This window comes from Opisthocomus hoazin, chromosome 4 (assembly GCF_030867145.1).
Source record: "Opisthocomus hoazin isolate bOpiHoa1 chromosome 4, bOpiHoa1.hap1, whole genome shotgun sequence".
NCBI classification, from domain to species: domain Eukaryota; kingdom Metazoa; phylum Chordata; class Aves; order Opisthocomiformes; family Opisthocomidae; genus Opisthocomus; species Opisthocomus hoazin.
The window spans coordinates 47,932,491-47,958,320 of NC_134417.1; the positions used below are offsets into that span (position 1 = coordinate 47,932,491).

Consider the following 25,830-nt stretch of genomic DNA (forward strand, 5'->3'; position numbering starts at 1 on the left):
ATACAGCCAGTTAAAAATCTGTAAGATTTGCTCAGCTATGTAGCTGGTTTATGTGTTTGTTTATAAATGTCAATCCTTCAAAAACTTTTGGAAGGTTACTCAAATGTATCACTGTTAGATCTGCAGCCACAATTTCTCCATACTAGTAATGTAAACTAGTTGGGGGGGCTAAGGGCACACACTTACTTCTCTGAGAGAAGAAACAAATAACAATTTCATCGACTTTACATAAACGTAGTTACACAAGTTCCTTTTTCTCTCTTGGAAATTGCCAGGCATCGCTGAGTGTACTGGTTATTCTGGGAAAAAATGGTTTTAGACACCAGGATTCCCTTTTTACTTTCAGTCACTCAGTACCTTATATTTCTGTCACTGGGTGTCCTGGTTTTGGTTGGCATAGTGCTAATTTTCCTCTCAGTACCTGCTGTGTTTTGGATTTAGTAGGAGAAGAATGTTGATAACACTGATGTTTTCAGTTGTTGCTGTGAAATCAAGGACTGTTTCCAGTTTCACATGTTCAGCTGATGAGCAGGTGTGCCGGAGCTGGGAGCTAGCAGAGCCAGGCAGCCAGCCCAAGCTGGCCAATGGAAATACTCCATACCGTGGGTGTCATGCTCAGTTTATAAATGGGGGTTGGCCTGGGGGCAGGGGGCTCTCTGCTCTTCTCATGCCCATGAGTTCAAATCCTCTCCTGTCTGGGAGTTTGAACTTTTCCAGGAGTTTATTTTTTTCCAGGAGTTCTGCAAAATTCTCAAAAATTCACGGATTTGGCATTCCATGATCACTGCTCAGGGAGTGGCTGCGGTTTGGTCATTGGGTGGTGAGAAAAACTGTATTGTATATAGTTTGTTTTGCATATTCACTATTATCATTAGTAGTAGTAGTAGTAGTAGCAGCATTTCCTTTCTCATCTTATTAAATTGTCTTTATCTCAACCCATGAGTTTCCCCTTTTGTCCATTTCTCCTCCCCATCCCGCTGGGGGGGGGAAGGCCAGGGGTGAGCAAGCGGCTGTCTGGTGTTCAGTTGCCGGCTGCCAGGTTAAACTAAAACACTGTGTTTAAGTGTCTAGGATGAATAAGAAACCAACGAAACAAAGCAACAGAACAGCAAAAGTTTAATTAGTTCTAAAATAAAGTTTAACTATTTCCTTGTAGTATTACTAATTCAAACATTGTTGGAATGTGAAAATAACTCCTGTTTCCCCCTTAAGCTGTTTATATGATTTTGTAAAGTTATTTCCACTTCAGTAACCTACAGCTTTAATAAACACTTGACACAGAATGTCTTTAAATAATCTGTCTATGTATTAAAATTCTCTCTTCTTTCAAGTATTTTTAAAAGATGGTTAAATTGATCCACTTTGCAAGACAATGTTTATACTACTTCTTTTTAACAGTATTGTAAACTGAATGCAATCTGTTTTTTAACATAATCCACAGCTGCTTCAAAATGTCCTTTCTGACACTCTAGCCCTTTTTTCAAAGGGCTTTAATCAAAAAAGTCTTTAATTAGTATTCATTTCAAGTACATTTTTTATTCATTGCATAAAAATCTGGTCTGAGTAGACGTCTCATTACTGTAAATAACTGACTGAATACTCAAATCTTAAGAATTATACTGGAGAGCAATAAGATAATTCATATGCCGTTCTTCCAGATTTCCATCACTACTGCTTTTTGGCATATTTTTTTCTTTCTTGTCTTGCTATCAAACTTAGAAGACTGTGTTACACACTGGAGAAGGTTGCATTTGAACTGAGGAAAGTTAAATTTTGCCAGAGCCGAATGTTTTATGTAATACTAGTCTTGCAGAACACTGACAATGATAAATGCTATGCAGTTAAATCCCTTTTCTTGGGTCCTTTCTGTCCCAAGGACCTGAAGCACAACATTGAGCTGGGGGAGAAACTGCCTAAGAAATCTGTATGTTCTGCTTTGATTAGCTCTAGTTAGCCATTCACTGACTTCTTCATTGTACGTAAGCACGTGTGTGCAACCTAAGACAGGCAAAAGGAAGTTAATGGATTCCCAGCCTGCCTGTCCTTTTCTCGTCTATGGAGAGCTTTTGCCAAAAATTCAGTGTTTTCAGTCTTTATTTGGACAGGGATGTATTCTCTCTACCTATAGATGAAGAAACAGAGATGAAGTGAGTAACATCAGCTGGAGTCACGTAGCGAGCCAATGTCACTTGGTAAAATACAGCTGTAGTCTTCAGCTACTCTTTTACACCCACAGTACTGCACTTCTAGCAAGCAGTGACACAAAAAGCATTATTTCCGTGCATGGCTCTCAAACTGGGCTGCATGATACGTGAACATCGCCAAGCACTAAGTAAGGGTGAAATGAGGCTGAGTAAGGCACTTCATTGCTCAGAGACCACCGGTGAGCAGAAAGGGACCGCTTGTAGGACACAGTCATTTATCAGCCACCTGCGATTTTGCTGATCACATCATTGGCACTAAAGTATCCCCTTATTAAGTTTAATCATTTATGGTTTTCATAGCACTCGTCATTTAGAGTCAATCTTTGTACGATATTGCTTTTGTAAGCTAACTTCTACCTGTTCACGTTATCACGCAGTGAATGGTCCTGAAGCTCTGGTGTCCTCCATTGGCACTCAGACCATCACCACACTTGAAGCCGGAACACCAGCTTTGTTTTCTGACTATAGAGTCTTAACTACTTGAGCTTTCTTTTTCCCTAACTCCAGCCCTAAGGAACTGTGTTATTTGAAACACAAAGTCTGCGTAAGCTACGGTTATGGAGACAAGCGCATTGCCCCTCAATTCTGGCGAGCTTCTGAAGTGCTGCGGGTAAAGGAGGCAATGCTGCGTCACTGAGGTGGATGAAACACCTGAAAAAACCACCGACCCGGGCCATCTGGGGTGTTTCTACCCGACCCTCAGCTCCGGGTGAGCTGAGCGTCTGCCGCCATTTGGCACTTCGCAGGGTCTGGCTGTCCCACGCAGCACCCCGGGGCCTCGGGCAGGGCCTGGTGGGCGCTGACCCCGCTGCGGCACGGGGTTTCGGGCAACGGGGGGGGCAGCCCCAAAGCTCCGCGGCCGGAGCCAAGAAACCCCCGCCCGGCCCGGCGCCGCCGCCCACGGGAGCCGCGCCCTCCGCCCCGAGGCGGACCCGACAGGAGGGCGTGCGCACCGAGGCGGCGGCGGCGGCTCCGCTCCCGCCCGTCAGTGCCGGCACGCCCGGCCGCGCACGCTCCCCGCCTCGCCCCCGCCACGGAGCCTCCCTCACGCCGCCGCCCTCGGCCGCCTCCCGCCCTGCGCCCGCGCCGGCCGCGCCGCCGTTAGCGCCCGGCTCCCTGCCAGCGGCGCGTTCGGGCAGGCGGCGCTCGGACGAGGCGTCGAGGGACGGATCGGTGGACGGCAGGCGGGGCTGAGAGAGGGGAGGCGGCCTGCGGGAGGTGGCGGCCTGCGTGGCAGGGGCGGCCGAGCGCGGTCCCTGAGGTGGAAGAGATGCGGGGCTGCTTGGCCCTCCCCGCTCCTCGGTGAGGGGCTGCTCCGGGCGGGGGGGGCGGGGAGAGGCCTTCGTTGCTGGCCGCAGGCGGGCTGGGCTTTCTATCAGGCCGGACTCCCCCGGGGTGACCCCTGAGGGAGGTTGTGCTCCCCTCCTGGTCGGGCCTTGGGCGCTGGGCTGGCGGGAGCGCTATTAAAGGCACCCTGGTGAGCGGATTTTGTGGATTTTGTTGCTGTCCCTAGGCTCCGATGATGCTGCAGTTGAGGTCAGGGAAAGTGGCAACTGTCAGCAAGGTGAGGTCGGCCAACGAGGTGGTCACCAGCCCGCACTCTCTGGGTGCGGGGGTAGGATGTGAGCCAGGGAGGAAGTTGGTAGCCAAGCAGAGTCCTCACTTGGCACCAAAGAAAAGACCGGAGCAGCGTTTATCTTCCTGTTTGCAGCCTGCTGTGCTCTCCAGCTTCTCCTGTAAGCAGTTTGCTCCTCTTGTCCCCATGCAGAAGGAGCAAGGTGAGAGTAGCCAGGGACTCCCAGGTGAAAAAAACACGGGGATACAGTGCGGGAGGGCTGCCAGAAGCAAGAAGGGTGTGGTTCTGCCAATTTCAGACACTGCTGTTTGTGAAGATTGGCAGGCAGCAACCACAGCTGCAGCAACCTGCTGGGAAGAGACTGTGAGAAGAGGGACAGGACAAGATCAACAGCTATTTTTCTCAGGAACTACTTCGCAAAATAAATTCTCAGGAAGGATTGAAAGGGAAGAACATAGCTCAGAAGGACTTAACCTCTCAGGTTTCCAGGAGTGCTCAGAGAGCTCAGGAGAAAAAGGCAAATACTCTTTTATGGAAATAAAATTACAAATCCCATCCTCAGAGGAGGAAATTGAGAGCACAGAGAGATACGGTATTTCCTGTTCACCAGGGCTAGAGGTTCTGCAACCCAGAAAGGACAAGTACAGTGTTGAAGTGAAAAGCACTGACTCCGTAACAATGCTGAAGATGCAAATCCCAGATCTTAAGAAGAATTTGGGGTCTTGGGAATCCTTGTCTGAACCAAAACCAAAGGAACAGGTAGCTATGCCAGAGAAGTTGGATGGGTGTTCTTTAATTGGATCAAAAAAGCCAGGGACACAGCAGAAAGGAAGGAGATGCTTGAGGAAGAAAGGTGGGACATCTCCGAAGAAACTAAAACTACAAGGTCCCAGAGAGAGGGGTAGATCTGCTTTGCCAGAACTGCATACACATTGTGCAGAGTCCAAGAAAGGAGCTGTGAGTCTGAGGAAGAGGGGCAGAAGTACGCTGGTGTCACAGCAGCTACAGGCTCGAAGTAGCCAAGAGCAACCAGTAACCAGAGGAAGGGCGAACAAGCGTGGAATGAAAGAAGAGCTGCAGAGCTCAAACCCTCAGAAAGGAGCAGGCTGCCTGGAGGAAAGTGGTAAGTGCTTGTGCCCCATTGTAGAAGTACAGGTGAAGAATTTGGGCTCCCAGGACAAGGGACTTAGAAAGTGAAAAAACAGGAGATAGTTTTTTCTTTTGCAGATGTGTCTGTGTGGGACAAAGTCATGGGGGCAGGAAAGAGTAGCCTGTACCCTATCTCAAAGTGACTCTTAGTGGGTGGCTGCTAGCTTAGCTCGAGAAGTGTAGAGAGAAGAACTAGGGTCTGCTTTGCAATAACGTGAAACTAGTCTTAGAAGAACATAGATTTTTAGGAAGAGGAACGGCTTTTCTTGAAGGAGAAAAGCAGTTCTTTCACACAAAGGAGAGGAGACCAGATACCCTTTAGGGTTGTTGGGGGATGAAGGGGTGTTGGCAGGAACAGGCCCTGAGTGAGAAATCCCTCCCTCCCTGCCCCCGCCCCCCCCCCCCCCCCCCCATTTATGCATGGAAGGTCAGGCATAAGCAGGAAAGGAGGCAGCTTCAGCAAAGCCAAAATAAAAGCTGGTCAATTCTTCATTCATCTGTATATTATTTGATTATTTTTGAATATGTATCATGCTGTCTTACTTTAGTGCTTGCCTTTATAAGTTGCTGGGTTTTGTTTTCAGAACTTTTTGCTTTTTAGTTGTTATTCTCTGCAAAATCCTAGGCAATGTAGAAACAAAGATTGTATTTTGGTGTTTTAAGTATGAAACTGGAACAATTTTGAACGAGGGTTTTTAAAAGTCATTTTTTTCGGGACAGTTGCCTAAAAGACAGCCTTTTTACTTCCAAAGTGGCTACATTCTAATGACAAATATTTGCTGTAGTTTATTATTAATAAATACTTCCTCTAGAAGCCATATTCTGAAAAATGGAGGTATTAAAATTGCATCTTACTTTGAAAACTAGTATCTAAACAACCCAACATTCTACCAGTACATTCTGGAGTCCGTTCTCCAGATAAAATTTTGAAATGTACAGTTTTTTGCATTGCCTGTATTTGCTCTTAAATAAAAAGTAGTACTTTATGAAAATGCAAGTCCTGCAGTTTTGCTGGATTTTCTTTGATAGTCTGATGCACTTGGATGGCTGTATATCTGAAATAAAACACTATTCTTATAAACAAGCTTTCCTATTACAGAGACTCTAAACAAAAGGTTTTAAGGCTGAGTGTGCAAACAGCATCTGCTTTTTCTTGCCAGACTTACTCTAATTTGGTTTCCACCTATGTTTTAAATGCACATTTTCCAGTGTCCTTTTGACACCTTAAGGTTCTGTCCATCTTGGTATTTTCTGAGGATAAAACATAATTTGTTACTAGAAGTCTGCTAACAGTGCTCATTAAAAAAAAAAAAAAAAAGGGAAAACTTTACAGAAATGTTTTGGTCTTACACGGTGTCATGTTCCTTAGTACCCTTGTATGTTTTTTGTTCTCTTTATAAAATACTGCAATAGGGTAACCTTTTTCCGTTAGCATATTTTTTAATGACACTTCTTTGTTTTTAATCAGCAAAGGAAAAATGGGAAGCAATTGAGCAAGGCTCCAGCACGCAGGCTGTGAAGAGGTGTAAGACAAATCAAAACAGACCAGAAGATTCCAAGGAAAAGGAACCTCAGTACTCTAAATCTCCTACAATTGCTACATTAGGTGTGTCTCAAAGCAAGAGCTTTCTATGCCATCCTGTAACAAAAGAGTCTGGTGTGCAGTATAAAAAAAGAAAACCCAGAACTGATCAAATCAAGTGCTTTCAAGGTTGTAGTGTGACTACAGCTGAAAAAGTGAGAAACGTATCTGCAAAATGTGATGCTGAACATTGCAGAAACACCCTAAACCATTGTAACGGCTTGCTCTGTGCAACAGAAAAGAATCCATTTGTGAGATTAGAGGCCTGTCGTTACGTCAGTACGCTTGTGAAGTCTTCAGCTAGTGGAACTACCAGCAGTTATAAATTAAGTGAATTCTTCCACATAGCCCAGGATAAAAGCAAGCATGTTTTTCCTGATGGTACTGTAGAACAGAGTCATACGAATTCCAGCACTAGTAGAATGGAAGATAAGGGATCACCCATAAACCATGGTTTATGGTTTACTAAAGAAGATAAAGCTCAAAATGGAGAAGGGTGTTTTTCATGCTGTCAGAGTGAAAACAGTAATTGTTTAAGGGGAAAAAAGCGGAGTATTGGTAGAAAGCCTAGAAAAAAGATGAAAATCACTGAGAAATCAGCAGTGCAGAATATTTTCACAGACATGGCTAATGAATGCAGTGAGCGTGAGTTACAAACAGAAGCGGCAGTTGCAGTGTCAAGCTCCTTTGCAGTCTTAGGACTAAATCATAAAGAAGTTACTGTGTCAGCGTCATGTGATCATACCTCAGATCTTCATATAGGAAAAAATACTTGTGAAGCACAAAATATATCAGTCGGGAGGAAGAATAGTACCAAATTGCTTGCACTTGAAGATGGCTTTAAGAAGACATCTGACCTCTCTGTAATAGCAAAAGGAGAAAATTCAAACAGTGTGGCACATGATTCTGCTGCCTCGGGTAGCCTAAGAGTGCTAGCTCAGTTCCATAATGTTTCTAATTGTCACAAAAGCAAGACAGATGAAAAACTGAAGAAAGTTAATACGAAATTGCAGCAGTTTACATGTCAAAGAACAGTACCTATGACTGGTAAAAACGCCTGGCCTTTTGAATCTTGTGCCAGGACTTCTGAGTGGATTCATAAAAATCATGGGCCCATCTCAGAAGGAAAAAGACTTTTGAGGGCTGCCTTTGAAGAATCCTCTGATAAAAGCAGTGTTAAAGCTGTAGGAAACAGTGTCATGACTGGGAATTTGGGACAGTTGGATTTGCATACGTCATTGGCAGAAATTAACAAAGAATCTACACATAAAATAATTGATCCAAATGCTAAATGTCTGACTTCACTTGAAACGCCAGAATCTTCTTCTGTGGGTATTAAAGAGACTTTGAGAATAAGCAACAAAAATGTGGAATCACCAGTTAATATGGATAGAAGTGCTGTGGCTTTTAGGCATAATTATGTGCAAGAAGTTAAAGCAACCTTGAATTTTACAAAACAAAAAGATAAAAATAAAGGAGCTGTAACAGAAAGAAACCTGTCTGTGACGGTCAGGAATGGTACATCTAGAGGTAACAAAACCAGAATAAACTTCAGCCGTAAAGTATCAGTGGTGGACCAGACGTTTTCTGATGTAAAGCTAATGAAAGTATTAAACACTGGGAACCTGAAAAAATTCAAAATTCCTTTATGCAAAAACAAACGTGAATCCAGGAAATTGGAATCTGTCCATTCATTTGAAAGAGAAACCCGTAGTCCACTAGAGCTTCTTGACAGCACTAGTGTTACAAGAAGGCAGAAAACGGGTGAAGAGACTTCTTTGGTAAATTCTGCACAGCAGCCTTTTGCTATTGTGAGCGGTGCTACATCTACAGTCCCCATGAAGAAAACAGCAGTTGTGATAAACAGTAAGGACTTTAAGCGTGATAGCCCTGAAAACCTTTCAAATGAGATATTTGCACTCCCTGAACATTTTTCTTTATCTCCATGTAATTTTCTTGGTGATCAGCTAGAGTCATCTGTGCCTGATTTCCATGGTACTGAATGTGTACTAAAATCTGATTTTCCTGATCATTCTTGGAATGCAGCTGACCACCCTGATGCGTTAGAAATAAATGATGATAGCAAATCAAGAGGGAATCTTTCACAACACAAAAGTCAAAAGTTTCCAGATATTCTTGAAGCTTACAAAGAAGATGTTCTTGTCATTGATGTCATTCAGGATGACCCTGACCTTTTTGGAACCAATAACGAAGAGGAGCTTGCACTTGCAGAGCCTGAAAATTGTCCTGTGAAGGCGTCCAGTACTGGCATCTGCATTACAGATGAAAAGCAGGATCTTAAGCCTAAGTATCCTGTTACCTCAGAAAACAGAGATTCAGTAGATGATAATTTTAGGTATGCATATCATTCGTTTTATTACAATAATCCTAAGTACTTTGTTCTCATATCAGTAAGTATACTTTGGTTGTAGTGGTCAGGCTTCCTTAGCGATTTTCACTAATTTCTGGGTTGATTTTAAGTGTCAAAGTTTGATTGCGATATGACAGTATTCTGAATGCAAATAAATTAATTTGTTTTTCATAGGAGCTAGGATAAACTATGAATCAAAGGAAAATGGAGTCCTAAAGAATTGGTTTAGACCAAGTGAAGTGAAATACATAAATATAAACAAAGCTAATTATCAAGAGTAATCTTCTTAATAAACAACTTAATGTTTTTAAATATCTGACTTAATTTGAGACAACGGATACACCTTTGAGGGTATTTTTTTAGTTGTAATGTGGTACAGTACTTAAAAATATTTTTTACCTTCTAGGTGTAACTTACTCTTTTGCTGGATCTGTATGAGTAAATGGTTGTCTGTACAGTAGTATTCAATTCTGCCATTGTCCTTCCCTGCTTTTCTTCTATCCCCACACATGTGAAGTTTCCAAATCTGTAATTTGGCTAAGACGTAGATGTTTATGATCCTGCGTCTTCATTCAGCAAGTTCCTGGTGTAGATTATTAGGCATTAATGTTTTTCTGGGTTTTGAGATGATGATAATAAAAGTTGCTGAACGGGGAAGAGCAGATTAAAGCAGAAACAAACTTTTTTAAAAGGATTGGTAGACCTTTGTGGGATAGATTAATTCATCAACTGTCTAGGCTGTTTTCTTTCCAAGCTTTGGTACTTGTGCTTGATAAATGAGTTTTCAGATTAAATTTTTCATCTTATGAAGAAAAACATAAAGCTTAGATAGAAATAGTACAAGATTTTCCTCTGAAGATTAGTTTTTTTCGTTGGGAGGGGTGTTTTAATTTTCTTCCTCTACTCTTTCTGGATAGCTTTATGTTATCCGTATTTTAAATGACGTTTGAATTATTTTCAACATTGTACCATCTTATAACTGCATTCATTTTTTTTACTCTTTTCTTTCTATATCCTTTCCCCTTCATGAAATCCATGTGCAGAAGAGGAATCTTCTTTGAGGTGCTGAACAGTTTCTTAAGACATGAGAATATGAAACTTTCAGAAGTTAACAAAATAAAACTTCTGCCGAAACGAGCCTCTGAACAACAGGGCAAGTCTTCAGCAGAAGCATCCAACTTCTTAAGAAGCAGCTAGGCTGTATCATAGTAAATTTATTAGAATCAGTATTCATTTTGTGTTATACAGTGTATATGATATGTTATATACACTGCATAACACAATGAGTATTTGCTGTATATTAGCCCAGGTTAATAATGGCTGTTCAGAGGTAGTTTCCAACTGACTATGTCCAGACAGCTGTTGCGCAGAATGGAAGACCAGAACTTCTGAGCCCTTTATTACTGTAACCAATACCTGAGTGTAAAGTTTGCTATGTATGTAAATAAGAACTGAAAATTGTATTGGATCTTGTAAGAAGTACTTTGTAGGGAGGACCAATATTCCCTTTAATTAATAATGACATTGAGTCAGAGTACCATTATCGCAACCATTAGATAGATTAAAACGGAACTTGTTTGAAGTCATATTTCAGCTTGCTTCCTGGTATCTGCTGAATTTGCTTACCATCAGGCAAGGAAAATAAAAACGCACAGTTCTTATTTCTTAGAATTTCCTATTGATTTGCTAAAGAAGCAGGCAAAATTGTCCATTTTTGCTTTTCACCTTCCATAATTTGATGCAAAGGTCATCAGAAGGTGACTAATTGTAGTTGGAAACAGCCAGGAGCGTATTAATGAACTGAATATGAGAATATTAAAAGAAGGCAATAGACCTTACCACAGTTTTATCAGGTAGTTAATGATACCTCCAGATAATACTGAGAATGGCCAGTTCATACTGTTGGTTTTTATTTTGTTAGTATTCACCAGATACAACTGGGACTTCCACCTTTTGTTTGGCCAACCAAAAAAAGGTGCTTATGCTGGTAGGGTTATGCTCACATCATACTACATATTTTAAAATAAAACAATTGTTTGTGTTAAAGTCCGTTTTTTTTTTCTTTAGAGATATTCTAGAGTATTGTCTATGTTTTCTTGTTTGGCTTCTTATTTTATGCATACTCCGTTATGCTTTGTTGCAATATTAGTTTGTAATGCCACCTCGATCTGTCCACTTAGAACAGTGAGTCAGAACCTGCACTATTGTAAATCATCGTTAACTTGTATAAATATTAGTTTATGTGTATGTTTTATTTAATATTTGGTTAATATTAGCCGTTACGTTCTAGGTGATTTTAGGTGGAAAAGCAATGCAAACACTTAATGGCTGCACATGGTGGTTGTTGCTGAATGTTTTCTTTAACTATATCAATACATAGCTTTTGTTATTATTTCCCTTCAGATTAATAAGGGCCTGCGGATGATGATAGAAACAGTCTGGATCTTCACTAGAACTGTTTCAGTGCATGTATGCATGGGGATGGGCTTCAGTATGTTACTTCTTGTGTACTGATAATTTAGTCTGGCATTGGTACAGAGCAGTAAGAACTGTATTTCTGCTAGCAGCAAGTTATTCTAAAAGTATGGCTGGGTTATTAAAAAGCTTTTTAAAATGTGTTGAGTGTTACTTACGAGTTTAATAGCATTTAAATTGTAATTGTGAAGGAAACAATTGGTGCCTTAATTTGTGGTGTTCTTCCGACTACAAAAATGTGAGATCTAGCGGCTTGTCAAAATGACAGTTGCTATAATGAAGTAGTACTTTTTATTCAAGTTTCATTGTGAAACTGAAGCACTGAAGCTGTGTGGAGCATGTAGCAGGTTGATTCAGTAACTGACAAGCGTTCAGTGGCAACTGTTAGCCACTGTGGATGTGTAACTATTAGTGTGGATCCATTTTGTTTGAGCATTGAATTTAAACACCAAGATGTGTTTAGCGAGTGACACTTTTCATTTTTGGCTGTTAGTGACCTTAAAAGCCAGGGGAGTATTTTTAGTTATGAAAGTTCAAGGATAATAATTTTTGGCTTCCATATTTCAGATAATGAGAGTACTTGTCCTTCAAAAGCAGAACATATTGGTCACAACAGTCAGTGAAGTCCAAAATTCAAATAAGGCTTTGTTTCTTTTTTTTTTTTTTTAAACAAACTAACAAAGCACTCAACAACCTAAGAGGCACCTAACATTACTACACATCTCTTAGTTTCCCAACTACTGTAATTGTGATTGTGCATGTGCCCAGAACTGATGTCTCTGAACAAGGAGGTTTAAATAGGACAAGCAGGTCATGTCTCTTAATCCAGGAAGATTCAGAAGAGGCTCTGTGGATGTATGTCCTGAATGGTTTGATCAGTTAGCATGCTCTGACCTACAGGATAAGTAGGACTGGTTATTGCTCTGGTGATTGCGTTGTAAGAAGAGAAGAGTGCTGGTCACTTCCAGGCATCAGTTGCCAGTCATCAGGAAAGGATTTTGGACATGCAGCCTGAATGGGGTAGTGAAATTCAGTTTTCCCATATACTTCTGTTTACGATTTTCTATTGCCTGCCCATAAGTGACTCTCAGCAGTGCAGGATTTTTAATCTGAGGTATTTCTTTCTTCTTATGTAGGGAATCTAGACAGCTCTTAAGTGGCATCCAGTATGTCTTTTCATCCCAGCAGAACTAGTAGGTTCAGTGGAATCCTTTGAGAGCACACCAGCAGCCCTTCATGATCTCTGGAGACTTCTGCATTTTACTGTTTTCCTTTTGAATAAAAAGCCTAAACTTGAATCCATGTTTCATATGCAAAATAGCAAACTGAACACTGTGGTTTGTGTAACTTGTGCTGTAAAGAGAGAATTGTTTAAACTTTAATCAGCAGCAGTATGCAAGAGCATCCCACATTCTGACATGGTCTAGTCTGTCTCTATTTCTAGATCTCTAAAATGTGTTGACTTCTCGTTCTGTCAGCGCTCCGAGATTTCTCAGGCTGCTGAGCAAATGCCAAGTACTGTAATATACGTAGTTTTCTGTATGTGTTTTAGGCACCTTCTTTACAAGAACTTAGAAAGTGCTTCTGTAACTATTTCACACTACACAATTAGCAGAATCTGGAAAAGATTTTCAAGTGGCTTTTGACCTGAACATGAAAATTTCAGTCTCTTGATGCTGTTAAACATCTTCAGTTTTAAGCAATGTTTATGAAGATGACAGCTTTCTGGAACTGTCTGCACCGCAGTTTTACAAAAATGAAAGTCAATTGTTGTAGGCAAAATCACTCAAGCTTCACTTTTCACATAAAATGTGGAGGAGAGAGGAAATAAGCCTACAGAGAGCCTGCTTCTAATAAAACCCCTTCTTGTCTCTGCAAACTTGCTATAACTTACTAAACTCTACTTCTTTATGTATCTCTTGTATATACGTAGATATCTGTGCCTGAATGTTTGTATAGTTCCAAGTTACACATGCTGGGGAACTTTTTCATTTCCGTTAGGTTGTTGCAAATTTTCATTGTTCTATTTTACTGGGCAGCTTGCTGTCATAGTTTTTGGTGTCATTCACCAGATACAAGCTTCCAAAATCTATGATGATGATGTTTTTGTTTCATATATTCTATATATAATGTTTTAATATATTTTTACCTTCTGAGCTTTTCTGAGGAGAAACACTTTTTTTTTTTTTCCCAACTTATCTTGAAAATAGGTGAAGTGATTATCTTTCTATGGACAAATGTTTTTGTTACTCTGAGAGTAATTGTTACGCAAATTGTCTTGAATATAAAATTACTATAAATCACATTTTGTGGAAACTGATGAATTGACTTATTAGCACAGTATTTCCATAATTTGCTATAAAGGGAATATTTCTCTTCTCAATATTTTAGGCAAAGGTGAAATGAGATAATGAGCTTTTCCCGACAAATTTTGGGATTTGAAATGTCTTGGTTTTACTTAACATATCTACGTGTATATCTGTAGGGATGAACATAAGAAAGCCAAAAGAGAGTTAAGAGCAGTCATAGAGCAGTGTGTTGTATTTAAGGATTCTGTTCACAGCTATAAGTATTACTGAGAACTTTAATTTTACATAACTGGTTAGATTAATTCTGCTTTTGTGCAAGACAAAAATCTTAATACACTTTTTGTTTGAAACAGACACATTACCATACAAGAATCTGGAATGTCAAATGACACTGAAAATTCCTGTGATTGGGTTCTAAAAGGTAAGAGTCTTTGGAGATTTTTGAATACATAATCAATAGAAGAAAGTAACCACAAAGATGTTCAGTGGCAAAACCTAGGATTTCTCCTTTCCACATAAAATGAGAACTTGTCAGTTCAGCAGTATCTTTTTATTGCAACAGTGATTTGTTTCCTAATGCATGTAAAGAGGATGTCTTTTGAGATGGTACAAACTTGAGCCTTAAAGGGAATATTTACTTCTCTGTAGTACTGGAAGGTTTTTTTGTTTGTTTTTGGCTGTGGGTTTTTTTGACATGTCTCTGATACTTTAGGCAAGGAGTTCTCTTAGTTGATGCGATGATAGTGAGACACTGAGTACTGTGATAACTGCTTTGGAGTATGACTCATAATCTCACTTGGTTGTTCTCTTGTGTTCATCAGCAGATTTTTGTAATAGTTTTTTTCCCAGGTTATACTTTTATTTTTTGCAGATGCTGTGCCCTTTCCTCTGACAAACTTTTGTGTTTTAAGGATGTTTCCCCCCTCATCTTCCCCCCCCCCCCCAAGAAGGATACTTCTTACTTAATGTTTTTTTCTTCCTATTTTAAGCAGAACAGTCCAGCTAGGCAGCATCTGAACATCTTTTGTTTGTTTGTTTTCTCAAGCTTGCATACAGACCCACTATGCAAGGTATGTCTGATGTGGAAGTTTCTCTTAGGTTGGAGGAACAGGATTTTGACTTGAAACAGAAACCCATTACTGGCACAGTGGAGAAAGCACAGTGCTGAGACTGGTTTTGAAGGTTCTTGGTGTTTGCCTTTGTGGTGTAAGTTTGTCATCTTGCTGTTAATCTGGAACTCTGACATGATGTGTTGATTTTGCTGCAGGCTTGAGAAGTGTCTGTGACAGTACTTCTTGTGCTGCTTTTTCATATTAGTGTATTATGTTCATGTAGAAAGAGTGAATGATTCGGGCAGATGTAGCCTTCTGGAGAAAAAGGAGTGCATAGTGACTATTTGGGGAAGATGAAGTTTCAGGCCTCAGTGATTAGAAGGCAAAATAAAAAGGTAATGAGGGTTTAAGAGCTGACACACCAAGAAATAGACACAACTTCCCTGAGGAGGAGTAGGGAGGAGGTATACAGTTAGGCCTCTGGTGATGGAAAGAGCCAGAGGGCCTGTGCCACAGCATCTGCAGTACTGAGGTGATTGAAACCAAACCTGGGAACAAGTCCTGTACTATTTAGTAACTTCTGCATTTTCTTAAACTGTTTGTTGTTTTACTTCATGTTCTAACAAAGTTTGAGGCTAAAAGTCTTCAGGTCTTTTTGTGGTGCTTAAAATAAAGAAAAAAGTTTAAGTAGGTCCTTCTTCCCACATCTGAGAAACTTAGGATCACATCACACTCGTAGATTAATATGCACATGGTAACTCATGTTTGATGTATGACATTTAAAAAGACCTGTACAGAAGAAAAGAAAGGTGCTTGGTTTTGGTAAGTGTGGACAATTTATGTATTTATTTAGAAATATATATTACTGCTTTGATGTCTTGTGTTATGTAGTGAGGTCATGGCTCCTTGTCTCCTTGACTTCACAATGTAAGGGCAACAAATACTGTAATTAAGGTATTCTGGATGACATCAATCCTTTTCATCTTTCAAGTGGAAATCTTACGTACATTGTCTTCAAGCAGATGTGTCTTGTACTGATGATCATACAGAGACCGGTGACTATAAGAGAAAAGCCTTTCCAATAATAATCCAGTTCTTTCTTCCTGTATCTGGACAACACAGTGCAGTTGAAATTCATTGATCCAATGAAATAGTGAATTTCTTTTCTGTGCAGACCTCTTCTATTGTACATAAAGAGCTGCTTCAGAAAGCTGCAGTTGGGTGTTCTGTCCATTTCCTGTGGCATCTGCAAAAGGTGCTGAAATTTCCTGACACTGAATTCTCACTGGGTTCACTGTATTACAGGAATTTGGAGTTTCTCAAAGCTATATATATTTAGTTCAGGGTTGCATCATGTCATGACGAAGAACTTATCCCCTTCTCCAGCAAAGACTTGTCTTTAGTTGCTTAGCAGATTACTGTACATATCTTTGACTGTGTTTTAATAACAAAGCTGTACTGAATTTATTTCTAAAATATTGAATTCAATTTTGTATAAATAAACCTGTTGTTCTACAGAGACTATTGCAGAATATACAGATGGAATAGAATTTTAATTGCAGATACAGTTTAATATTTATTTGAAATTGTTGGTGCTTTAAAGGTGAAATAATTTTACATTACAAATTTGACATTTAGGAAGTCCTAGGAGTTCTTAAATGTCATTAGTATTAAGGCTTTGTAATATTCAGGAAATAAAAGCTTTGTTGTCTTGTAGCATGGGAAACACATAAAGTAATGTGTTTATATATTTTCAGCTAAAGATATTAAAACCCACAACTCCTCCAGAGGAAGCAGTCCTTTAGGAGGTGTTACTGAGGACTTTCTTGAAGATAGGAAACTGAGAGAACTAGATGAACTTTTAAAGAGTTTTGATATGGATGAAAAGGTACTGACAAATCATGCTTTCTGACACTAAATAGTTTAAGAAATGATAGTCCATGTAATTGGATAATTCTAATTACTAATGCTGTTTTATCAACAAGATTTTTAATTTCCTGTAAAAAAATAATATTATCATTTCATAGATTACTGTGCTATTGACACAAATGTAAGTTTTGCTGGACATAACTTGTTGTTTTTACCTTGTCACTAATAATTCATCTTCAAATTTGAAATGAAACAAGATACTGTTATATCAGTAATTCTGTATTACCAATTGTATGAAAATTACTGTTCCAGTGAACACCTGAGTGTACTACTGTCCATATGTGACATTTTTACATAACATACCTCGTTTTATAAGCTGGTGTTCAGCTTCTCACCATACAGTCTCAGAAGGATGGGATGGTGTTGGAAAGCTGGGAGCTGCACAGCCATCATGCATCCGAGGAGGATCATTCTCTGGCTCATTACTGGGGCAGAAGGGCCATTACATTAACATACTGGCTTCCTGGCAGTTCAGGGGGAACGTGAAGCCATTTGCATGCTCACTGACTGTCCTCCTTCCTCTAGATAATAAGTCTAGGTCTTTTAAGTCTTGCTGAAGTTTTATACTATTTACTTTTTTGATAATGGATTGGAATTTACGTCTCACTGCCACTCAGACATAGCCGCTGATGGCATTTACTGTTTTCCACTACTTCAAGAGTGGATAATGGTTTTAACTGGGTAAGTTAAACTGTAAAATTCATACGGCTAAAAACTGGCAAGTAATTGATAAGGTAATCGAACAGTAGGAATTTGGTTTCCCTGGCAAAATCATTATTTAAAAGCAGAATAGAAACATTTCCTTCAGTAAATGGAATTGGGGCTTCTAACATCTGATTTGCAAAGTGAACAGCACCATTTTGTTCCCGGGCCTCTTAGAGACCGTAAGAGGGTTTGTCAAATAGTATAGGTTACTGGAGGTGTAGTAATTGTTGCAATACTGCCAGGTCAGTCCCACTTGGGCTACTTTGTAGTGGTGTGGCTTTATAAAATCAATGTCCTAACGTTTGCTTGTGTGCGCTGTGTTGGACAACAGTAAATATGAACAATGAATCTCATCCAAACCTCAAACTTAACCAAACTTAAGCCACAAAATACACGCTACAGCCCTAAATCTGTTCCTGTATGTGGATGGAAAACTAGCTGTGCAGACCTGGAGAGGGAGTGGAATGGCAGAACACTTGTTGCAAGTATTCTGCCGTTAGGAGTGATTCTTGGGCTTTGTTTTTTTGGTGACTTTTCCAACTAATAATGTCGTGGGAAGGACAAAAACTGACCAGGGAGAAAACCCTAAAAATATTTGAGGAGCTACTAAAGTGAAGTTTGGAAATCTGATGAGAGCATATCAATCTCTAATTCTTTGGCTATCATAAATTTGTGATACAGTGTGAAGTTTTAGTTACTTCATGAATAATGGACAAAACAAATCCAGGATTCCATGACTTTGTTCTGTAGTCAGTCCTTTCAGATTCGCATGCCCAAATGTGTTAGGTGCTGTCTTTTTTTTCCATATATTTGGGGATTTTTTACCTATACATCATGATGCACAGCTGAGCAAAACCCGAAGATTTCTCCTCAATACAGCTTTGAATTTTCATTAACCTTGATGGAGTGTCTTTTGTGGGTTTCTACACATCTGTCAGGCACAGTTAAAATTGGGCAGTGGCCTAAAAATTGCTGGGATTATCAGTTGGAGCAAAGAGAAGTGAAGACATATCATATAAACTTTTTTTCCAATTAAAAATCTCTGTTTTAAAGATCACAGAGTAGAATGGCAGTGTGTCCATTTAAAACGATGGTGTAAGAGTAGCCCTGCAGTCCAAATTACAGTTTTTACAGTCAAGACGATATTAGCACAGCTTCCAACGATCACTAACAGTTTTAAGTCTGTAGTGTAAAGTGTAACGGGCTTAGTAGTGCTTTGCTATATCTGAAAGTATATTTTAAATATCTTCACAGTTTAGGTTTGCAGATGGACTGCCTGATGTTAAACAAGAAAAAAAGGGTGAACCTGAAAAAAGGTATATATACTGTGTCCTTCGTGTAACCTGTGATGTTCTGTACGAATGAAATGTGATGTTTTTACTGAAACACCATCAGCATTTTAATTCAATTTTTCTATGCTATTGTGACTATGCAGTAAAGAAAATAAAGATGTGAAGTAATATGACTTCACTGTGCAATGTACAAGACAAGTATAGTCATAGCCTGACAGGACAATAGAGGTTATTTTGTCCTCTGGCTGGTGATGAAATATATCCACTTTATGCCAACATCTCACCTTGGCATCTCAGTGTAAGCATAGCATAAGATACATTTCCAGTCACCACAGCACTTACCAGAACTTGAGGAAGAAAAAAAAAAAAAGAAAAAAATCAATTAAACTTCCAGCTTTCTTTTCTGCCTCTTTGGATTTTCCAAAAAGATCTCTTCCAAATTCAGGCTGACAAATATTTGAACAGCAGTAGAAAAAGGCATTTAAAAACATGGCATGTGCATGTGCTTTACTGTTCTGCTAGCTTCAAACTGGGCTTACAGTGTTTACTGTAGGCAAGACTTAAAGTGTCAGATGAAGAAACTTCCATTCTACATTAGCCCAAAAATGAAGCAGAGTAACACTTTGTAGAAAAAGTATACTTAACTGATGGAATACTTGAGTAATTAGAGAGAAGTAACAGCTATTTCAGAGTTATTTTCACAATAATCAAGAAACCTTAGCTGACATAGAAGAGGGTATTGCTATTTTCCAACACCAGTCACATTTCTGTGACAGACTTGGAAGTGTATCAAAAGTCCGTTAAATGGAGAATTTTGCATCTTTTCGTTAATCCGCTAGAGAGCTCCAAGCTCCTCCTTCTGGTAAAGTACCCGTTTAAATTTACCTTAGTAGCATAAATAGTTCTTTATGCTATAGCATAAGTAGATTACACTGGATAAAATGTGTTTGTGCAAGTGATGCTGCATTACTTCACTTGCGTAGTTGAAACGCAGCACACTCTGTGGTTAGAGAAAAGAGGCATTTGGAGTCAAACTGTTTTCTCTAGTTTTACTCAGAAATGTTCCCATTGCAGATTTTCATGTAGACAAAGACATAGTTACTGTTCTTATTTAGCAAACTCCACTTCTAGTGATGCTGTTACTGAAAAAAGAAATTTATTGTAGAGCTATATAGTTTATAGTTCCTGGCAAAATTGTGTGTAGTTTCACGTCTAGATTAAAAATTAGAGCTGAGATTGTGATCCTGAAGGTAAGCTGCTAGGAAAATCCTGTTGTCTCAGATCTGAGGCTGGCATCACAGGGAGGCAGAAAAAAAATTTTACACGGTAACTTGAAAATTCTGAGTAACAAGATGTGCAGATTTTGTTCTTCTGGAGACCAACACAATACATTGACTAGAATAAAAATAAAGGCTGATACTGAAGAATTTGGGTTTATTAGATGCAATTCTTCTCTGCCATAGCCTTTTTATTTCAAACTGTGTTAAAAAACAACCTGCAATTTAGGAAAGATCTGAATTATCCTGGCTGTGAGATGTGTTAAATAGCTAGAATGTGCCCCCCATAGGGGACACCAAGTCTGTGTCTGTCTGCAAACAGCAAGCAGGCTGAGATGTCCTTTGTACTGAACCTTGATTCTTAATTGAAGGGGGGAGGGAGATCTGATAAAAGGGGATTATTTTTTCTCTGGCTTTATTTACAAATGAGAAAGAGATCACCAAGTGTTTTGCTAGCAATATTTGCAGCTTATTTTGGAAAACATCACATTTTTGTAGTTGAATTATCTAGAATAGACATATTTGGGAGTATTTAAATGCAGAACAGTCTTTATTTGGAATTCCCTTTGAAATCACCAAAGTCTTCTGCTGAGTAGAGTCAGTTATTAGGAGGGAAAACAGTTGGCTCTTCAGATGTAATTTCAGAAGCTTTGTGGATTACTTCTTTGGCAGATATTACATAACAGACTCCGTGAAAAGTATATGCTTCTTCAGAGGTGATAGAAATAATTTCAGTCCTCCTGTCAGCATAGTGAAAAAAAATAGAAGTGGTTCCCTGGTGCCTTTTCTACTTATTTATTGAATTTCATATAGTTACATTTTAGGACAGAACCAGGAAAAGAGAGTAATGAAAGTAAAGGTGTTGGGACTGCTAGCTATTTAAATTTGCAGCAAGTTTTTAAGTGTTCTGTAAATTGCTGAAGAAGTTCTCATCTTTTGTACGCTTAATCCCCCTTTTTAGGTATTTAGTATATGGGAGAAGCACCTGTTTGATTTGGTTAAACACATTTTTTTGTGTTTTTTAATACTGAACAGTGTCTGTAAATACAAAGATCCTCTGAACTGTGAATTGCTGTCAGGATTGCCATTGCATGCCCCAAAAGTAAATGCCCTCAGTGAAGCTACAGTGATGAAACCCCGGACAAGTGGTATCGTATGCTCTATCAATGAACCCTCCAGAACGTATTTTTCCATGTGTTTTATTTACCTATAAAATCTTAAGGAACGTCTTCAGTTCCTGAAGGCTTTGGCTGGAATTTGTTTTGGTTTGCATACACAGAAGCAAAAATGAAGCTCTCATGTAGTAGGTTGGCAGGTGTTTTTGGTTTGGGTTCAGCTTTTTAGCAGACTCCTATTTGGTAGGGTGAAACAGCAATCATTCTGTCTTGGTATTTGTGGTTCTCAGATAATTTAATGGTATGGCAATGCCTGCATTCCAAGTATTTTGACACATTGTGTTTGAGCCATGTTATTGGCAATTTGTTTTTCTGGATTTGTGGTCAGAGAATGTGACTGCAGGTTTTCTTGGTTGGTTGCTACCTGTCACAAAACTTGACTAAGGGATTTGCCCACTTTGCCAAAGGTCAGAACTTTCTAGTTTATACCAGTTCAAACATTTGTGAAGCAGTCACTAGACTGGATCAAGGAAATGGTCTAGATTTAAAAAGCAGCACTTCATTTTGACCTGGTACATTTCACAACAGGGACAGGTACCTAAGTGTCTCTGCCACCAGATGTAATGTAATGGAACTGTAGCCAAAGTTTCCTTCTCTTTTTCTCTGCACAAAAGAACTCTGACATTTAGCCTTACATAAATGCATAGCTTTATTTGGCATACAAGATAGAGAAAAACAGGAATTGATTACTTATGGATAGATCCTGTATTCTGTTTCTTTGCAACAGCTGTTTTGGAAATTAAGGTTTTTAGAATTAGTGGTTAATATGGATGTTTATAAACATGGATTTCCTGAATTGAGATCAGTGGCAGAGGTTCTCGCTTAGTTGCAAACTATACTGTCAGTCTGAGTTTGCAGAACAATTTTATCATCGTTTCATTTAACAATATTTTCAGGAAGTGCAAGAAACATAGATGCTATAAAAAGCAACTGTGAATTATGTCTCTAGACTATGGTAGTTTGAAATTGCTCGTGTCTTTGGCCTTAAAAGTGTATACACATTTTGAAGAGTTCTTCTAAATCTTTTTTCTTAAAATCATTTGAAACAGTTGCCAGAGCTCTTTCTGTGCTAGGAGAGGGCAAAATAGCCTTTTTTTTCCCCTGGAACTGTGCAGGCAGGATTGGCTATTTCACTTCAGTGCCTGCTCCCCTATAAATCTGACATACAGTCAGTAGGGAGAGTACAAACTGTTGAAAGGACCTGGTCAGAAACTCTGTGCTGTGGGAATGGCGGGAATCTGGAGGAAAGACTTTGAGCTCAAGTTCCCAGTGGCATTTTTCTGCAGCTAGTGGTTGACCATTTTCTCGGTCTTTTTCCTGTCACTAAATTTATCCAGTCCTGAATTTACCAAATTGCCTGCCATAACTGCACAAAATTACACAACTGTGACAGTACATAACATTCAGATATTTAATTGTTATATATTATATTTCTCCTTCTTATCCTGTGATAGTCCTGTCTGTTTAGAGAGACATGCAGATGAAGAACCAGCTACATTGTGCAAGTCTCTAGTAGAACATGCATCATTATTGGATGCTCTTCAGTAATTACAGTTTGTCAGAAAGGGCTACACACCCTGCCTTTTGAATACCCAGTTCTTTCAGGGGGCTAGATGGGAACCCTAGAAAGCAAGGCATTCAAAAGCTCTTATTTCTCTTTAGATGTGGAGTTGAAAAATTGAACTTCTATCTTCCGTTAACATTACTCATTTTTTCAGAGAAAGAAATCTGTTCTCAATAATAATTAAAGTTCTAAAACCAAGTTTCATGGTTAAGAAACCAGTAACTTAACATTGGGCTTAAGCTTCATATTGCACTGCTTAAAGCATAGGGTATGAAAGGTTTTATTTCAGTTCTCGAAAAATAGTTTAATTTTATGGCTAATGATGTGGGAATGCAAAGATTAGTGATAAAGTGGGGTGGTTTTTTCCCTTTTGAAATTAAAACTTCTGGATATTTTTATTCCATTTCTTATCTCCGTAAGTTAGATTAGAAACCTTGGATAAGTATTGAAGTTTTTAATTTAAATGTGCTTACTCTTGGAAGTTTTTGTAAGGTCTCAGTTTTAGGATAATTAAGAAAACTAACTTAAATTACGGGCTTTAGATTGTATTAATAAAATTTTCATTAATCATTGCTGTGACTTGAAGGATAAATATAAAGGAAAATAAAATAAATGAGAGTGGTTTCAGTATGGTTTCCTTTTACATGATCCATTTATTGCGCTCATCCTAATTTTTAGATTACAGATTTTCAGGAAAAAGTCCTTTACTGACATTGCAAAATTATGGAGATTCTGAGCCATGGAAGATGGGAAAAAATGCAACTGTGAGTTGTTAAATCCTTAATGATTTCTGATTCTTTGGCACTAGTGTTATTATGGATATTCAGACAATTCTCCGTATATCTACTCAAATTATGAATCTGTGTATGCTTATGTTTCTGCTCCTCTAAAGATGTGGCTATTGAGTAAAGACAATTTCTGAGAACAGTACTGATGAGGGGGCAGCTATCCGCGGTGGAGCTTTGTTGATTTTTATTTCCAGCTTAAGCAAAATCAAATAATGCTTTTTGCTTTATTGTTTTTGTAGAACTGAATAGCAGACAAGATTTCACATGTTCAAGACAGACTGAATTGTCCATTATGTTGGGCACTGAAAAAGGGGAAAGGAAATTGATGCCCCAGTATTCTCAGACTGTTACCCAGAGCCATGCAGGACTTTGTCACCTTTCTTCCTTCTCTGTACTCATTGTCCATCTCATTTAGTAGTTCTTGCATTTTCTCTGTCTGTGGTGTTCAAGACAGATTTTTGTCATGCTAGACACTAACACAACATGACACAAGGGATTGATCTTGGTCTGCTTTGAAGTGCTGCAAATACAGTATAGAGATGAGGGTTGTTTCAAAGGTTTAATTGTAGATGGTGTATTTTTTGCTTTTGTGTAATTTGTAGCTATTTTGAAATTCTAAAAAAAATCAGCGTGTTTGCTTTAAAAAAAAAATTACCTGTTGAGTTTTTTCTGTGTGTTTTAATTTTTATTTTAGGCTTCTTATTCAGTCCAGTGGATTCTCGACAAGATTGAATTGCCCCGTAAATATTGCAGATTTTATTTCATGACTTTGTGTGGGTGTGAAAGAGCAAAATGTTGGTTTTGGCATGTTCCTGATCAAGGGGATGAAAAGGTAAAGAGATCTGTTGAAGAAAGGAACAGATTGTAAGTGTGAACACTGTTTGGATGCAAAACAACATCTCCTTTGTTCATTTATATATGTAAAGGGAGTAAATTTCAGAAATTGATGGATCAAAAAAATGGTGAGAAATTCTTCCTCTCAAGGTCTTTTAAAGTTCTTTTTTTTAAGAAATGATATAATTTTGAACTAGTAGACTTTTTAAGAGAACAGACATCAGCAAAAAACCAAGAATTAGGCTGTACGAACACAGAGTAGTAGAATGGGGAGATTCTGAGACCTTTCTATCCCAAGCACTGGAGACCTGTAAGCAAATCCAGACTTTGTACGTATTCTTAAAGTCAAAAGCCATCTATGGTATATTACTTTCTGCAAGTTTTGTGTAGCAGGAGCACGTGTGTTTAAAAGTGCTGTAATCTCCTTGAACGGAACAACAATTCTCATAATATTTGCAAGCCAAAATACTTTCCAGTGGTGGACAAAGTAGATGCGTTTTCAAACCATTTAACAAAGAAATCATGAGTCTCCAATACTTCAAAGAACTGTGCAAGGCAAGCTAATTGTGCTGTCGTGAATAAGATTTTGGAATTGGCTGTATGAAACCAAGACTTAGGTGGTTCTGTAAGCCACCTGGAGGCAAACAAAAACATTAAAACAACTGAACAAAGACAAATGCCTAAAGTTGTCCTCATCAGGTCTTTCAAGATTTATTTCTTACCTGCCATCTTACTGGTATGAGTACAATTTTATCATTGGTGTCAATAACTAAGAAATTACAGAATCAAAATATAAAATATAACTTGTGGTGAACCTGTTAGACATAAAGAGTTAAAAAGTATCATCTAAAGGACCTTATACATCTCCTTGATATCTTAAATATAATGTATCAGAATTGTTAAGATACATCAATGTAATTTGATTTTATTTTTCTTTTTTTTTTTTCTTTTTGTCTCAAAAAAGTACTGGCTGGAGAGGGGGGGTTAATGACTTGTAACCCCTTTGAAAACTTACATGACAGCTTAAAAATACTAAGATCATTTGAGGGTAATTTTGTATGGGAGGTTTTCCCTTTTCCTCAATTGTAGAATATCTTTGGCTGTAGTGAATATCAGTAATTTTAATCTAGTTTGTATGAATTACCATGGTTTGTAGTGCTTCATTATATAGACACACTGAAGAATTAAATTATTTGTCTAAAACTATTAAAAATCTATTCCATTTAATTTTACTTGTGGTGCAGCACTCCAGCATACTTGCTGTTCTGCCCACCAAACCTAGCCTAACCTTCTTGGTAGTCTGGGAGTATATTTTGGGGTTTCTTTGTGTATTTTTTTTTTTTTTTTTTTAGAACTGTCCATTTAAAAATGATAATAGGCCAGGCACCTCATGGTGGCACCAAAGTACATAAATGGAAGACAGGTAAAACAGCAACAAAGTCATGTAGTCAAATACAGGGGAAATAAATCTCTTTAGGACCTGTTACGCAGACTGGTGGTCCACTTGCCTAGTACTGTGGTTTCAGTGACGACTGTTACAGGAATTTT

The 25,830-nt window shown here is 38.8% G+C and overlaps 1 protein-coding gene across 1 annotated transcript in view; it reads left to right on the plus strand.

The window, feature by feature from the left end:
- Nucleotides 1-3,723: 3,723 nt before the first annotated feature.
- Nucleotides 3,724-25,830, plus strand: part of TOPAZ1 (testis and ovary specific TOPAZ 1) — a 40,553-nt gene continuing 18,446 nt past the window's right edge. Inside the window, exons 1-8 of the mRNA XM_075417415.1 lie at nucleotides 3,724-4,903; nucleotides 6,398-8,867; nucleotides 14,020-14,087; nucleotides 16,476-16,606; nucleotides 18,607-18,668; nucleotides 20,957-21,069; nucleotides 23,339-23,424; nucleotides 24,143-24,280. Coding sequence (XP_075273530.1) covers nucleotides 3,724-4,903; nucleotides 6,398-8,867; nucleotides 14,020-14,087; nucleotides 16,476-16,606; nucleotides 18,607-18,668; nucleotides 20,957-21,069; nucleotides 23,339-23,424; nucleotides 24,143-24,280 — 4,248 coding nt within the window. The remainder of the gene's footprint in view (nucleotides 4,904-6,397; nucleotides 8,868-14,019; nucleotides 14,088-16,475; nucleotides 16,607-18,606; nucleotides 18,669-20,956; nucleotides 21,070-23,338; nucleotides 23,425-24,142; nucleotides 24,281-25,830) is intronic.